This window comes from Motacilla alba, chromosome 3 (genome assembly GCF_015832195.1).
Source record: "Motacilla alba alba isolate MOTALB_02 chromosome 3, Motacilla_alba_V1.0_pri, whole genome shotgun sequence".
NCBI lineage: Eukaryota > Metazoa > Chordata > Aves > Passeriformes > Motacillidae > Motacilla > Motacilla alba.
Genome location: NC_052018.1, coordinates 86,059,991 through 86,077,046, shown reverse-complemented (window position 1 = coordinate 86,077,046; position 17,056 = coordinate 86,059,991). Strand labels below are relative to the sequence as shown.

General features: G+C 47.0%; 1 protein-coding gene across 1 annotated transcript in view; it reads right to left on the bottom strand.

Moving 5' to 3' along the window:
* PLB1 (phospholipase B1) overlaps positions 1-12,989 on the bottom strand; it is a 90,107-nt gene extending 77,118 nt beyond the window's left edge. Inside the window, exons 1-3 of the mRNA XM_038132168.1 lie at positions 12,387-12,989; positions 10,763-11,092; positions 1,911-2,007 (exon numbers count right to left, since the gene is read on the bottom strand). Coding sequence (XP_037988096.1) covers positions 1,911-2,007; positions 10,763-11,092; positions 12,387-12,989 — 1,030 coding nt within the window. The remainder of the gene's footprint in view (positions 1-1,910; positions 2,008-10,762; positions 11,093-12,386) is intronic.
* Between the last annotated feature and the right edge of the window lie 4,067 nt (positions 12,990-17,056).

Genomic DNA, 17,056 nt, shown 5'->3' with positions numbered 1-17,056 from the left:
CCTTGTTTCTGCAAAATTTGCCATTTTGCGTGCGCCTGTATGTCTTTATCATATACCTACCCCTTCTTCTCCAGGCTGAAGAGTCAGTTTCTCTGATCTCATGTTGAAATTTTTTCCTATGTCTGACCACTCTCCCGCTTTATCCTCCTCCTAGGTTTTACTACATCTTTTTTGAGATGAAAAATCCAGACCACTGTCAAGATGCAGGTGACATGGCCCCATACATAGCAGCAGCAATGTGTTTTTTATGCTGTTCTCTTGCTAACTGCTGAAATAATTTCTCCTGACTATCACTAGCACTGATGTCTTCAGACAGTTGTGTTCTGGGGTCAAGCAGTACCTATTCAGAGTTCACCATAGTGCACACATAGATAAGAGTAATATATAAGAGGGAAACGAAGTCTAAATTTTCATTCTGAACATCCTGAATGGCTATGCATCAGCAAGTTAGAATCCACCCTTATCCAGATCACTTCTGAACATGTGCAGAGCCCATAACCCAACACAGATCAGTATGAGCATCACCCTTAATAAAATGGACATGTTCATATTTCTGCTTGGCTCACTCCCTTGGGTGGATATCATCTAATCCTGGCAGTTCTTTCACTGTTTGTTGTCAGTTTGTTCAAGGATTTGGTCGTTACTCCTCTTGTCCCCTGTGCTGAAAGGCTTGGAGGGCAAGGCCTTTTTTAAGCTGTTATGCAAGGACACCGAAGACAAAAAGAATTTGTCAAGCTCCCACAGACTCCATGTTTCAGAAGAATTTGGAAAATGATTTATTGGTTTTCACTCCTTTAACAATGATTCATTGTTTCTCTTCAGATTAATTTTCGTCTTGACTGATTAAATTTTAACCTCTTCAGTTTTCTTAGTTTGTTTTGGATTTACACTTTCCATAGGATGACTTTTTAAACTCCTGCTACTCCCAGTATTATACTTACCCTCTTACTATACCATTGAATCATTCTAACTTACATTTTCAATTTTCTTGACATAAAGAAAGTATTTTTCAGACAGTTATCCCAAAAATTGGGAGAAATATTCCAACTCCTTCCTCCCTTGCTCTTATGGTTAATATGTTTCAACAAACAATTCTTATAGGCTGCTATCAATCAACATCCTTTTTCCTGGAAGTTTTCAGAGGAACTCCAGCCACCATGCATAGTTTTCACGAAATGAAGACGCTCAGATGTTACAATTTCTTCTGATTACTTCAGGAACCAAAACCTCCTAACAGTTTATTATTTATCAGAGTACCTTATGATCCTCTGAAGACAGTGATTATCACAGCCTACTGCTAAGGTAAAGCACTAGTAGTAGTTATCATTATTTTCTTACAGGCAGACACCTGAAGCACAGAGCGAATAAAGGCAAAGCACACACAGCATTTTCAGTCTTGAGCACCTACAAAACTGTCATTGGCACCAAACATGGACTTCAGAGACCCAGTATAGGGAATAAGGGCTCCCCCCTACCCTGAATAATACAGAAATCTGAACAATGCCTGGAATGTCAGGATGCTGACTAACCTTTCACTTAATCTTCTATCACTGAAAATAAGATGATCATAGTTATGAGTTCAGTGAAAGCCTCTGCTCCTTGCTTGAATTTCTGCACCATTTTGGCACCAATCTCACCACTAGTCTAATTGTTTGGTGGTGTTTCTCTCACCAGAATGCTTCAGTGCCTAAGACACAGTCTATCCCCAGAACAGTGCAAACGAATGAACACATCTTCATCAAAAAATGATCAAACATACCCAAAACTGCATTTAAGATCACAGTTTTACTCACAGATTTTCTTCATCCTGCTTCTAAAACTCCTGCTATACACCCACCTTGCAACAACTAAAAATAGAGGTTCCCAAATACTGTGCAATGCAAATTTTCAAAGGGCCTTCCAAAACTTACCTTCTGAGGAGAGCAACCAAAGAAACAGCACACCTAACAATAGCTTCATGGTAACCACCTCTATGAATGATAATCCTGGAGTGCTCTGTGTTAGATGCTAAGGCTGAAAAGAAAGAAATTATCTTCCTTTTTCTCCTTTATACCTTAAAAGTTGATAACTCAGCAGCCATAAAACTTATTAGCTTCTACCTTTGGAAAGCAAAGTGACGATATCTCATTTCATTGCCCATCCAAGGGTCAAAGAAGGGCACAGTTTCTCTCACTTTGTTCAGACAGAGCTGGCCATTTTTCAGGAGAATTCTCAGCAAATCTAAGGACCAAGATCACATGAGTCAGCTTCCAGCAGGGTCAAGGCTCTTTCAGGCAATACATAACATATTAGGTCAGCATTAGCCTGCCTCTGCCAGGAAGGGAAGGAGCCTCTGCTCCTGAGGTGACAAGGACAACTGAACCCTATGCAGCAGCTCACACTCACCCAAAGAGGAAGGTTGTGCTCCTCCTTTTGTCTCTTTCCCTACCTGTGCTCCTTTCTTGCCTTCAACTAGACTCACACTGTGCCTGTTTCTCTTCCACGAGTTCCTCTTCTGGCAGATTTTCCTTCACTGGGTTGTTCCTCACCAGTATTTGCCGTAACAGAGCAGTGCCAGACAAGCAGGATCAGTAACTCTGCCCTCACACTGCACAGGTCTCCAAACCCCTTGCTGTGACACTGTCACAGTAGCAGTCACTTCAGAGGAGTCAAAGAGCATGCAGAAATGCCAGCTAGACTGTGATACAACTCCCCCCAGGGAGACTACCACTATGCCTCAACTACAGCATCAGGGTCAAACTTCTGAAGGGCAGCCTGCTGTCCTCACACAAAACACCAGAGGGACCTTTGTCCTCTTCCGAGCCCACAGACACCCAGAGAGAGCTCCTACATGAATGATGGGAGTCTGCTTAAGTAAAGAGCTTTAAATGCTTAAATAAGCCACTAACACACCCAACTCAGGCAGTCTAACCCATCCTTCAAAGGGGTTTTTGTTTATTTTGGCTTTCTGTTCTTTCATGATAGAAATTTGACATTCTTTGAAGGAACATGTTGGAGGTAGATCTTGTGCTCATTTCTTTTCAAAAACCAGGAATGCTATATTAATTCTGAACACGAACAGCTATTGTTCAGAGCAACAGGCAAGGAGGAATGTACATAGACCGGGGAAAGAATTCCTCCACCTCCTGAATCTCCACCCCCAACTCAGCAAAAGCATACCAGCACAAGGGGCTTCTCACCTCAGACACAGCTGCATCTTCAAGTCTGAGAGGGATGAGCTCATTCTGCTTGGGGGTCTCACACCTGAAACAGTCTGACACTCAAAATCCTTTAACCAGTAAGGTAATGAAAAGATAAAGTCTTGCTCACTGTCAGAGCACAACACCACACTGGCAAGCCCTGCGTGGGCTGAGCTCAGTGGAAGTCCCAAGCTCCGGGTCAGAATGAGAGAGGTTCAGGTGAGGCTGGTCAGGACCATTATCACCTCTCAGTCAAGGCGGCATTGCACAGTCTCAGCATAGATGGGAGTCACCTTTGGTGGGTTTTGTCACTACATCCAAGGGTTTGTGGCTGCTTCACTCCTCAAGGGAAACCTCTCACAATCCAAAGTTTGAGAAACAGACTTCTTGAAGACCCCAGAATGCCTCTTCCTCATTGTACACCGAGAAGAACATGAAAAGGAAGGTAGCAATAATTCATTCATTTGCCATAAACCACAGATCCAAGAGTAAGTTTAGCCTTTACACACTGTGACATGTTCCAGAAGCAAAACAGCATTAATTTCAAGGCTTGTAAATCTCTTGTAAACACTCCTTCCCAACACCAAAGTATCAAAATAGCTCCTAGACTGAACAGCAAATGACAAGTGGCAGCAAAGATCAGAAAAGCTTGCAAAAGGGAAAAGAGAGAATTTTCTGTTAGATATAAAAGGTGTCAGACACAAATTAAAGCTTCTACATTATTGCAAAGGCAAAGCTAGATGCAGCTAGAGAAGGCAAAGAGAGTTCCAGACCATAAACCAACCCTCAGCTGACAGTATTTAGGAATACCCTAGGGAACTCCACCCATCTAGCTGATTACCTAACGATCAACATAGAATGTCTTGTGTCTTCTCTAAAGTGCCTGCTGCTGCTCAGGTGGGACGAAGAGCTAGCTAGGCCTGGTAGTTAACCCTGCCTGAATCATGTGAGTCTTCTTGCTGCTTGCCTGGATGGAGAGGGCTCATAACTGAACTGGCACAGAAGAGTTTTGAGTGAGATTTGGTGGTGAAAAGCAGAAGTTTTGTGCCTTGGCATGTTCTCAAGCAAAGGACCTGTTTCACAGGTCTACACCCAACTGTGCAAAACACCACCAAAAAAAATAGTCAAGTCCCAGTTACCATTCTAAAGCCAGCAACACCCAAACAGATATTCAAACACAGGTGCTAAAGCATATTAGCCAAACTCTTTGGTTCATTGCTACATTTTTAGGTGGCTTATAATATACCTAAAGCTCCACCTTTCATACCTAGTATGGGAGCCACAGCTGGGAAAGCCATGGGATTTTTTTTGTAGCTTGTCTTTAAGCTTTTCCTTAAGTCCTCTGTTAAAGAGAGCTTTTTCTGGCATTTCTTTTATTCATGCAGAGTACCAAAACCCAAAAACTCTTTCAACCTATCTAAGTCCTCACCTATAGGACCACTTTTTAAAAATACAAATAATGAAAGTATGGCTGCATATTAAAATAAGAAAAACCCAACAATAAAAACAAACAGACAAAAAACTCCATAGCACTCAACCACTCACAATTAAACCCAAGATGTTTGTACTTGTTCTGAGTAAGTTAGGGAGGTAGCTTACTCAATTGCTAATAAGCAGAGGTCATATATCAGTGGATAATGTTATTGCATCCACAAAACTATCACGTTACACTGGCATAGCAGAGGACTTCTTGTGGAAATACAAAGCCAACCGAGCTTCCATTTCATTTGAAGATAGAGCCTGTCTGCAACCTGTCACTGCTTCAGCTAATCCTACTGCCTTGAACAAGGCATTAGATTTTGAATTTTGTATTTAGGAAGCATATCCCTGAATAATTTCATCTACGAGGCACCCATCTGTGATGGGTAGAACATGACAGTGCTTACAAAAGCATTAAGAATCAATCATATACAAAAGCAGGACATGTCACATGTCCTTGTGATGTTGTGCCGTTGCCTCCTCCTGCTGTGATTCACACTGCTGGTAAATTTAGTGCATACTCTGGACCTAAACAGAAGTTCTTCCTCCTCAGGGAAGTTCAGACATGCAGTAGAGGGTGAGGAGATCAAGTGAGGCCAGGGGCAGGCAGGGACATGAATCATCAGGCAGCAGTTCTGCGGCTGCAGCAGGCAGGAGAGCTCCACAGCTTGAAGGAGGCTGCTACCACCTGCTGGAGGGAGCACAAATCCTCCAAGGAACGAAGAACACAAACGTGAATGCAGAACTGGAAAGCATTTATCTGCATATGGTCAGATTACTGACAGTAGGCAAAAGGCATTGTAATGTTTAGTGCACTCCTCTAAAAAACTCAGGCTTTTGGAGTCGCAGATGAGAAGGATAAAAATTATTTCTAAAATGGCTTTAGAAAAAACATCTTGGTTAAAAAAAAAAAAAAAAAGCAAACACAAGGCCTGAAATACACTTCCCTAAATTTTTCTAAGCTCAGCGCATGGTTGGACTCTGACTTTTATAGTTAGGATCTGCAAAGCTGCTATAAAGACCTAAGCTGTGGCAGTACGTACATAAATAAGCAAGGTCACCACCACAATTATACCCATTTTTGGATGAGCTATGAAGCAGTGCCCTCCAGCAAGCACCTATCAGCAGATGAAGGCAGAAACATAACAACAAAAACTCTGATCCAATGTTAATAATTGAATGAAACTTGAAATTTCTTCCTTGTGCCTTAAGCAGGGCACAACCTCCCACACAGATTGTTTGATTGCTTGCTGAGGGCACAAGCCCTTTAGCCACTCATCTGTGGCTAGCACCAAAGTACAGCCTAAAGTCCATCTCCACAGACTGCTCGGTGCTGCAGAGAGGCTGGTGGTGTCCAGCCTGCCTCTGCAGCTTGTGTATCTGCCACGGGTCCCTCAATCCCCACCGCCTGTCACAAAAACACGGTGTGCCCTCCGCAGCAAAAGCTGGAACTGCTCCTCACTGCCTGTTCTAGCAGCTGCTGGGCCTTTGATACAGGTGAGCTGCAGATCATGCCATAGGCTGAAATCCTCCCAGCTCCTCGGGGCAGGAGCCCCTGAAGCCTGATAATAACTGCAAGGCTACTGAGGACTCTAAACAGCCAGAGAACAGCAGAAGCCAAGATTTAAAGATCCTCTGCTAAAGACTCTTTTTACTGACTTTTCTGTATTGTGAGGATTCGCTTAAGTCTGTAAGCAGCAAGAAGGTGGGGACCAGATACTTCCTGTGGCCTCCTCAGTTGGCCCCCTGGTTATCAAATCAGGAGATAAAGCTCATTTCTGGGGAGCCCTGTTTACAGCCACAGACTTGAAAGGGTTCACCAGCGCTACCACAGCCTTGAGAAAGCAGTGCTGGCAGGAAGGCAGATAGAAAAGGGAAGCAGTCTGCCTGCCTCTGATAGACAGTGATGGCATTCAATGGCAGGCACCAGAAAACATGAGCTCCCTTCCTGTGTCTCTGGGTGAGTTTGTTGCTGCTCACATGCAAAATACCTAATTCTCAAGCATTTGCATGGAAATCAGGCACCTAAATAAACACCACTGTGAGTTGAAGGAGTCATCTCAAAGTGCTGTGTTTCCCTGTAACATAAAAACATGAGTATTTCCTTTCTCCTGTTCTTTTCCATTAAGCTATAAAATTCCCAAAGCAGTGCCAGCTTTTGGCTGTTTGTATTCACGCCACAAAGGGGCTCTGTTGTCAGCCAGAGCTGTAATTGCAGCAGCCAGTGTGGGAAGCTCCTGACTCTCCTGTGTTCTCTGAAGCTCTTCCCACATGAAGGTGCAACATACAGATCCTGTGGGGTCAGCCTGTCTAGGTGCCACGGTGTCCCAGACTTGCCAGTCCATCTATGCACATCCTAAAAATCCTCTGTTTACCTGGCTCCCCAGGAGAAGTTCGTTTCTCAGCCCATCTTTACACGTCAAAAAACGTATTCCTTTGACCTCAGTGAGCCGGCCCCAGAGGTGCTATATTCCTTTTGCATCATTAATACTTGTGCTGCTCTTGAAAAAGGAAAAAGAGAAGACTGTCAAGTGGTAGCATAGTGATTGAGACAGGGGAAGGAGGTAAGGCTGCTTTTCCTCATATGGGATAAGACTGTTTGACTTTTCTGGCTGCATTTGCACCAAACTCTTAGAGACTTCTACACTCCACAGCCCTCAGGGTTGCTCAGTTTTTGTCCATTAGCAGCAGAAACTCCTGGAGCCAGGAGCATAGGGCTTGGTGTGCTCCCTTCATGTACTTCACACAACACAAATTGTGCCAAACACGTCCTCCCATCATAGTGCTCACCATCTATGCAATGCTCTGATTTGTGGCCAAAAGAGCCAAACATCGGCTGTCCAGGTGCTCTGTGTCTTTCTTTCACCCAGTGAGTGGAACTGCATTGAGGAAAGCGTGAGGGTAACAGAGTCAGCACTTAGAGAAGTGGGCTGAAAGGCCCTTGGACACAGACACGCTAATTTTACTAAGGGGCCGTGCAAGGCCAAGCACCTGAAGCCTTCTGTAAGTGTGAAGAGGTGCTTACAGAAATGAAATATCCCTTTGTGAGGCAAAGGAATCACAGGAGAACAGCAAGCAAGCACCATCAAGTCAATCTTAAACCTGAAGCCACACAGAGCTCAGCACTCCAGAAAGGGAAGCAAGTAAATGGGCATAAAATACATAGGAAGGGTGAGCATACAGAAACTACGGGAGCCAGACTGGACTAGAAATATTTATAGTGCAGGGCAGAAACGAGCATCAGTGCTCTGGCTGGAGCACATGGCCAGTTGGCCTGGGTGACAAACTGCGTGAGGAGGGTCACGCCTGCCTAGCCAATCTGTAACTCTCGCAGTTGCCACCAGAGGACACTAAATTCCTACATTTCCACTCCTGAGCGCAACCAGTATCCTGACCCTTCGGCTGAGAGTGGGGAGGAGCTGCACCTCCAGTCCTTAGGATGAGAAGTCCATGCCAGGGGATTCTTGATGTGATCTGCGTTTGTCCAGGTATACCACCCCATTCTCCCTCCCAATCAGAAGCCAATTCCAAGCCTGCATGTTTTCAGTGACTGCGTGCTTTGAAGACCAGAAATAATATGGAAAATAACAGTGATTCAAACCAACGCTAGATGATTGGAGACCAAAAGCCACTGCCAGCTGAACAGATGCTCTTATCCCATATTTCCATTGAAAGAGTCTTCCAAAATTCACAGCTCTGCCAGGCTTCATCCTGACATTTCAGCAGAATATTGCAAGAATGCCATCAAGTGCTAGAGGCCTTTGTTTTTAAGATGGAAAGGCTGGGCTCTGGAACGAGCTATGGGCACAGGCATGGGCCTGTCCATAGGATTTTCTAAACAATTAATATGCACATTATTGTTTGAAGTGATCTCAATAAATTGCAAAAGCTGCTCAGAATCAACTGGATAACATTCAATAAAAACACAGCAAAGTAATACAACTGGGAAGGAGAAATTAAGTGCACAAATGGATGACTTGGAATAATTGGTTAAGCAGTAGTACTACACAAAAGGATCTGGAGGCATGAGAGTGGATCATATAATGAGTCAACAGTACACTGCAGTTGCAACAAAAACACTTCTTTTGGGATATATTAATGGAGTGTCATAAGCATGCCACAAAAAGTCATTATTCTGTTTCACTCCAAAACAGTGCTCCCTAATGCTTAGCTTTGTGCCAAATTTGGGACACTAGCCGTTTCAGAAAGATGGAGTTAGAGCAGACCAGCCAGCCCAACAGAAAGCTTAAAAAACCTTAAGGAAAGCTGGATGGATTGGGAGAGAAAGAGAAGAGTGAGTATGGCTGCTCTGACCGCTGTTCTAGCCAGCAGCAATTACCATGCATCTGTTTCCCTGGCAGCTCAGAAGAAAGATAGGCAGAGGGGTCCCAGATCAGTGTGGAATGAAGGCAGACACCAAACCTGGGACTAGTTTGGGTTTCATCTCAACAGGCATCTCTGTTTATCTTACATAAGAGGGAAGGTATGCAGGTGGGGGATGGGAGGGGTCATGAGTTTTGATGTGACTGTCAGTGACAACCTGGAAACTTGCTTTCAGGTGAGGAACGGTCCTTTTAACACAACAAAGCGGCACACCCACGAGTGCATACACAGACCACACCTACTGGAGCCTGCTTCCACAGGGTTGTTTGTACTGCAAGCAAAGGAGAAAATAAAGATTGGAGACGGAGCTTGCTTTTTGCCCATTCCTCCCCCCACCCGGGTCAACCTGTCCCTATGAATACTACAACGAGGCTGTTCACACATTACTGCTTTCTATGGCTCCTGGGGACCTTCAAGGTCCTGCTAATATCACTGCTCTAAGATTCCCAGCCCTTACACCTGGTTTCCACCAAGCACTTAAATAAATTTGGGCATGACCCCATTCAGCAAGGCCTTAAGCTTATGCCTACATTTAAGCACAAACTTTAGAGCACGGGTTCCATGGCTTCTGCAAACAAGGCCTTTACCTTAAAAAAAACATAGATAAAACAACTTTTCATTTAGCTAAGCTCAAATGCTTCCCTCAAACTCCTTGAATCTACCTCCTCTCTGACACTGAAAGAGATGCCTTGCATAAGAAGACTCCCTTGCTTCCTCTCTGCTGTAATTCATCAGCTCTTCCCTGCTCCAGGGCACGTACCTCTAGGGACAGATGAAATCTGTTCCTGTTTGTTACTGTGCAAAGCTAGATCTCAACAGCAGTGATAAAGGCCTTTGCACATCCTAGCTTGCTTTCTGATACTTCCCTTTTCTCTGGAATTCATACTCCTCGCCCGCCCTTGTCCCTTCCCCCTCCCCCTGTTTGTTCATACTTCTGGAAAGATGACTGAAGGCTAACCAATGAGTAAGACACTGCTGCACGTCATCGCCTGTCTGCTGCAAGAAGGGGTGAACAAGTTCGTTTGTCCACAGGTTAAAGTGAGGTTGCCATCCTAACAAGGAGCATGTAATTGGGAGACCAAGCAGTGGGAAACCTGCCCTCTCTTCTCTCTCGTCTGGAGCTTTTAATTTCTCTTGTTTTCTTCATTGCGTACAGCACTTTATGCCTGCACAGCATCTTTCAAGTGAGGATCTCAAAGGGCTTCACAGACCTTAATTAAACCTCATAAATCCCTAATTGATAGATGAAAATTCTGAGTCACAAAAAGGTGAAGTGATGTGCTCATGGTGAAACAGTGAGTCAGTTGCAGAGCTTGGAGCAGAGCTGTGGCGATCCCATTTCAGTACTCAGCATCTTCCTTGCTTGCCAGACTTCACGGAAGGCTTGGAGAGTGAGTTCAACAGCTGCCTGATGCAGCTCCCAGTGGCCATTCAGCCACTGGTGGGGAACAACCATCAGTGGCATTTTGACACCAGACTGGCTAAGGGTGGATGGAGGCTGGGTTGCAGGAGTACTGTATTATCTGGGAACAGCCCCAACCACCCCACTCCTCACCGACTGTGACCCTGAAGCCAGCCTGGAGCTAGGGCTCAGTTAATGGCTATTTCCAAATCCCAAGGGGCAACAACCAGTCTCTTAACCCTGCCCATAAGGTGGCCTGGCAGGGGAAGAGCCTTCATGCCCTGATACATGCCAGTAGAAGCAATGCTATTATCCCTACCATGGACCCACAGGGACACGGTGCAGTCTGCACCCCGGGAGCCAGGCAGGCACCTGGCCAGCTCCTGGCTGTCAGCTGGCCTTGGGCAAGTCCCTTCTTTTCTCCTTTGTTCCCCTCCCAAGCTTTTGTTTCACATCCATAGCATGCAGGCTCGGCAGGGCCGGGACCCTCCCGGCTGGGCGTTTGCGCGGAGCGGCCTGTGCGAGTCCGGCTGGGCCGGCACGACAGCACAGCCCTGCCCGCCCAACCCTCCTCGGTGCCGGGGAGCCGGTCCCCCTTGGTGGACATCGTCCCAGTCTGCTTTCCAATTATAGCATTGCAGGCCTGCGACTGTGTTTAATTGTCTGCGTTTTATAAACACTAAACGGCCTTGGCTGACGCCCGAGTTAATGATCCCCTCCAGAAGCGACTTTGGCCGGCCGGCTCCCAGCTGGGCCCTCACCACGCCCACCAGAAAGGTTCAATTAAGAGAAGATGGGAGAGGATAAAAACACAGAAACACGACTTAAAAGATGATGATGCACCTGAGGAAATGACACATCTCCCCTCCTGTCTGCCAGCGAGCTGTGATGCCGCTGCTGAGTTGGGCTTTCCTGAAGGCACCAAACAGCGGTGCCCTCTGCTCCTCAAACCCACCTGCCTGCTGCGGCCAGAACCAGCTGCCCACACCTCAGCACCCTTTCTCAACCATCCCAGTGACCGCCTCAGTCAGGGTCTGACAACAGCAGAAGCCCTGTAGCAGGACAAGCAGATCAGTTCACCTACCGTGTCAAACCTACTTCTTTCCTCCAGGTTTCCCCCTTGCTTAATATTAGCAAAGGGAAAAAACCCAACACAACTCACCTCAAAAATGCAAACAGAATGAAAACCCCCAGAGTAAATAGCCAAGGCTTTTATGTTAATGCAAGAGTCATTGACAGCATCAAAACAAAGGGAAAATCTCTGGGTCAAATTTGCAAATGATGTAAATAAGCCTATTGAGTTTCAGCAAGGGGCTGAAACAGACTGCCATCCACTATGTATATAGGTATATGTGTATATAGGTACATGTGCTGTCCTCATTCCCCTCCGCTACCGCATTCCAACTCGGTGGCACAATGGACGCTGGAAGGGGAGCAGATGACACTTCAGTAGGATTCGTACATATCACCGCTAAAGCTCAGCATTTCTATTTTAAAAAGAAAGAAAAGAAAAAAAAAAGAAAAACTATGAAAAACCCAAACAGGGCGAGTGCACAGCTGCAAGGCGGCTTGGGTAATTGTGCAATGCTGGGAACTCTTAGGTAGTTAATAATTATACTCAACCTTCGGTCTAGTTCCTAACAACACCCCTAGGCGTGTCGCTCTTACAGAATAAGGGCACACGCCCTGCTGTGTCTCCTTGCTTAACAGGAACACAAAGTACAGTAGTAGGAGGTGTTTCCTTGAACTCTGAACAATTGGACATTTAAGGATTAATTACTGTTAAGGAGCTTTGGACTGGCAAACACACTAACTCAGCTCTTGGCTGCGTCTCCCAGCCAAGTTCTCTCAGTCATCCTAATTAGACATTCTGATACCATCTTTAATTATATGATCTCACATGCTATTTTTTTTTCTTCTTCTTCTTTTTTTCTTCTTCTTACCCTGAACCCCTGTCTCCTGCAGCACGCCGAGCGGGCAGAGCACAGAGGGGTGAATTGGTGGTGAGGAAGGCGCCGGGCTGGGAGTCGCTCCTCTCCAGTCCTCTTGGTGTAGCAGCAAGACCATGCACTGTTGGGACCCGAGGCGATCGGGACCCGAGCTCCCCACACTGCTGAAAACACCCCAGGTCTTTCACAAGAGGGAGGAAAGCACTGAGCCTGCCGCAGCTCTCTCACTGCTGTGGGCAAGACGGGACGTATACTGTATTTGTCAGTATTGACTGCAGCCTGGCTGGAATAATCCTGCGCCGAGCGATATCCCGCACCAGCCACAGCGAGTGCGTGCGTGTGTGCATGTAGATACACACATCTGCTCTCCTGCGCACACCTTAATCTTATTGAAACAACAGGAGGAGCATATTGCATGTTATTAATGTTTTTCACCTTTGTAAACATTGCATTGCCGGGGCGCTGCTCCTGCGCCCCAACACGCTGCACCCAGTGGCGCTGTGCGCCTGGCACCCTCCCATCCTCCTTTGACCCAGGGCCTGCCAAAAGCTGCTGAAGCGGCTTCGCATTCAAGCTGATCCTGTTGGACTGCAACATCCTTCCTAGGAAGGGGTCTGGCTACATCCGAGAGTCAGTGACCGACATCACTTTTTTTTCCGTGTGCTGTCTTTCTGTGCCCGTACTCCGGCAGCCCCCCCTTCCCCAAACGCAACGAGGGAAGTTTTGGGCTGCGTGCTTTCCACTGAAACGCTGCTCTGCTGAGCTGGAAACTCGGTATACCCTGAGGTCAGCCGAGGTTCACTAAGCTGGGGAACTCCTTAAATGGTATCGTCTTGAAAAGCCGTCGCCCTTTGTTTTCGCAAGCAGCACAGGGAGCGATGGGCGACCGTTTCCCAAATCCTGGATTCCCAGCCTTATGTCAATGTGGGTAGAAAGAGGCAGCTGCTCCCCGCTTTTCCCCGCGCCAGCCTGCTCCCTGGAAATGGCTCCAGGATCCACCCCTGCCTCTACCGGCCAGAAGAACTGGTTGGCCTCAGCCGGAGGGTGCGCGGCTCCCGTGCTCGTCCCGTGCTCCTGGGGCTGGAGAGCCCGGCACACCTGATCCTGGCCGGGTCTCTGTCCTGCCCGTCCTGCCGGGCTCTGGGCTAGCCTGCGGGCTTCAGCAACCACTGAGCACTTCATCACCTTTTCCAAAACCAGGGGGAAGGAAAGGAGGCCCTGACTGTCCCACAGGCAGGCAACAGTACCCCACACAGGGAGGAGCCCTCTCCTCCCGGCTCCTAGGCGTTCCTTGCTGATTCAGAGTCAACATAATGGGGCTGAGATGGCGCCATTGATCCTGCTGGGCAGGCGGAGCCGCTATATGGTAGGGATTAGTAATGACTTTCTTCCCCCATGGCACTGGGTCACAGGATTTAGCCCTTGGTACAGCCCCACGGTAGAAAACAGTCTGCCTCCCTCCCTGCCACCAGAAACGTGCCCATGGAGCTGCCTCTGGCCCTGGGGAATGGAGAAATGAAAATTTAAAGAGTTGTAGCCGTGTGTCAAAAGAAAACCAGGACTGGAACCAGTCACCAGGGGTGGGGGATACACCTACCCTGCTAAGGCAGCCAGCCATACTATCAGGAGGTCCTTCCTTCGGTCCTCTAGGACAGGCAGCCCTATGCAATCAGGGATCTCCTCCAGCCAGGTGCATCTTGGAGGACCTCTAGTTGCCAAGACCTTCACTGTACAGCTCCTGCTCTGTGCCACCACAGGACAACCTCGCTCCTTGAAGCTGCCTGGCAACAGCCTGGCCACAGGGGAATGCAGCTCTAGCAAACCCCTCACCTCCACCAGGATAACAAGAGCAGGGGGAGGAAGATCATCACTCCAGAATGAGCACCCATCCCAGCTGCAGGTGCTGACAGAAGAGGACACCCGAGGTCAAGGGAAGCACCTGAAGCTGATGTTTTGAAGGCATCACTCTACTTTCCTATTCCCTCCCTTTTACCACAGGCAGTGTCACAGGCAGATCTTCATTTCCTCAGCTGCCAGAAGCAGAGAATGTAATTAGATACCAGTATGGCCTCAGAACACTGCTCAGAGCAGAGATTTAATCTCAGTCCTTGTGGCTCACAAACACGGTGTTCAATTGGATGCTACAAAAGGCAGCCAACATCTCCCATCACCCCTGTGACCTGTAGCAGCCAAGGAGGAGTGAAGGGTTGCAGCCTTTCAAGTCAGCATCAGCCTAGAACAAAGGCTGTGGCAACCAGCTCCTGAGGCATGAGGCTGTGGTGCTGCTCACTGCTGCTCCTGATGGCCTGCCCAAAGCTCTGGCTTTGAGGGGTCAGAGCAGGGCTGTGCCTCACTAGACCATAGGGCAGTCTTAGACCTGAAGAGCTCATGAGCTCGCCTTTCCCCTAGATTATTCATAGGCCTCTGGCATGTGGGCCTTTAAAGCCCACAGGATGGTGTCTGTTGCTCTACCCTCATTAACATGAAACAAAAGTTTCAAAACTAAATGAAGTGCATTTCAGAGCCGTAATATGATATAAGCAACTCAAAGAGGAATTAGTGAATTAGAGCACCCAGTGCTTGAATGGCTTGAGCTACCTAAAAAAAAGAGCTGACCTATTTCCTCCCTTTGCCCAAACTCAGCATCTCCTGCTGTGGTGTGGTGGCTCACATCAGTAATCACCAGCAGGAGTGTATGTTATCATTAGGAGCCACTGATGACTTTCACTGAGTCTGGGAGTCCAACCAGGATTACAAAAACAGGGTGGGGGGCCAGAGGGAGCTCTTTGCTCAGTAAATGGATTGTGCCTGACCCATGAGCTGACCTAGGACCATCAGCTGTAGGCTCTTATTTGCCTTTCCAGGGAACTTGAAAAACTACTTTTGTCTGAGAGGGGGAAAAACAGTAGGAGAGCCTGCACTGCCTGTGGACTTGCAGAGTCATTTGTGGGATGCAGGATCTAGATCACAGCCATGTAAGGCCCGTCTCCTTCTCTTCCCCCACGCTACTCTGTGGAATGGAGCATGCAAAATTAAAAAGGAAATCTGACACTCACACTGCAACAAGCTGAACAGTTTACATTCTTGTCTGCCATGATAGCCTCCTCCCAGCTTAGTCTTTATCTGTTTGACCTTGCTTAGCCAGCATCAAAAGGCTGATATTTAGTACAGAGGAATTCTGGGGTTCAGATGAGATAGCGCTGCAAGGGGGAAAGAAATATGCTCACAGTATGTTCCTTCAGGACTGTGTGGAATGAAAAGCAGAAACACAGAATGGTTGAGGCTGGAAGGCATCACAAGAGAGTGTCCAGTCCACCCTTTTGCTCAAGCAGGGTCAGTTAGAGCAGATTGCTGAGAGCCATGTCCAGTCTAGTTCTGAATGTCTCCAAGGATGGAGACTCCACAAACTTCACTGGTCAACCTATGCCAGTGTTTGACCACTTTCACAGTGAAAAAGTTACTTCCATGTCATCTGTTACAAATTGTGACCATTGCCTCTCATCCTGTCATTTGGTACTACTGGGAAGAGTATGATTGCATCTCCTTTGCTTCCTACCCCCATCAGGTATTGACACACTTTGGTAAGATCCACCCTTAGCCTTCTTTTCTCATAGCCAAATATTCCCTGCTGTCTTGGCCTCTCCTCCCAGCCTTGTCCTGTCTTCATCAAGGAATATCTTCCTGAGGTGTACTCTCACTCAGAATATACTCCTGAGGATCTCACTACACTGGAACACACATGAAAACCTTTAATTTACACCTCAGCCCTGTGAGAGAGTGCCAGCAACTTCCACCCATCTGATAATCCATCTGCACTGTTCATTGTCCTGACACTGGCCAGGCGCTGCTGAATGGGGCCTTACTAGTGCCATGTGAGACTGAGCAGAAAACACTTGGTATGATGATATGAAATTTCAGAACATAGAGACATCGGTAGAATAGGATCACATAGTGTACTGGTTTTGTTTTGGGGTTTTTTTTAATGCATAATTTTTTCCACTTTGGGGTATCTGATGCAATAACCGTGTCACCGTTTCTCTCTGTTGCATGCTTCCCACGTGGCAGTGGAAACATCACTTCAAACCAGTATTCTGGATGCCCTCCTTTCCCCCACACTCCCACTCCAGCTCTGCTTGCCATTAAGCTTCTTCAGATTTAACACGTGCTTATTCTTTCCATTGGCTGCAGAATTTCTGCAGTGTTCCTGTAGCTGCTCCTGCAGGTTCTAGATAAAATTTTAAAAGTGAAAAAAGAAAGAAAATCACCAGAGGCCTTCATCTGACAACTTGAGATCCTCTGGCATGATATAATCAGGCAACTCCTCTTGGCTTTCTCTTGCCACAAAAGCTCTGTTCCAGGTGGGGTCTCCACTCCATGCAAGAGGACCAGGCTACCCATACATGCTGCTTGGAGAGAGGAGCCAGTGCTTTGGTCAATAAGAAAAATGACCACAAGGAGAACTCCAGATTAGTCTCATATTCTGGGAAGGGGAAGGCAAAAGAGAATGGGGAGCCTCTTTTCATTCTTGTATGCACTGAAGACATCATTGGGATGTATGCTGATCCTGATGGAAGAGTTTTTCATGCAGATGTCCCTCACAACCTTTCCTGCAAAAGGAGTGGGTGATCTCTCTTCCAGTACAACTCTGTCTACCCTGTGGTAAG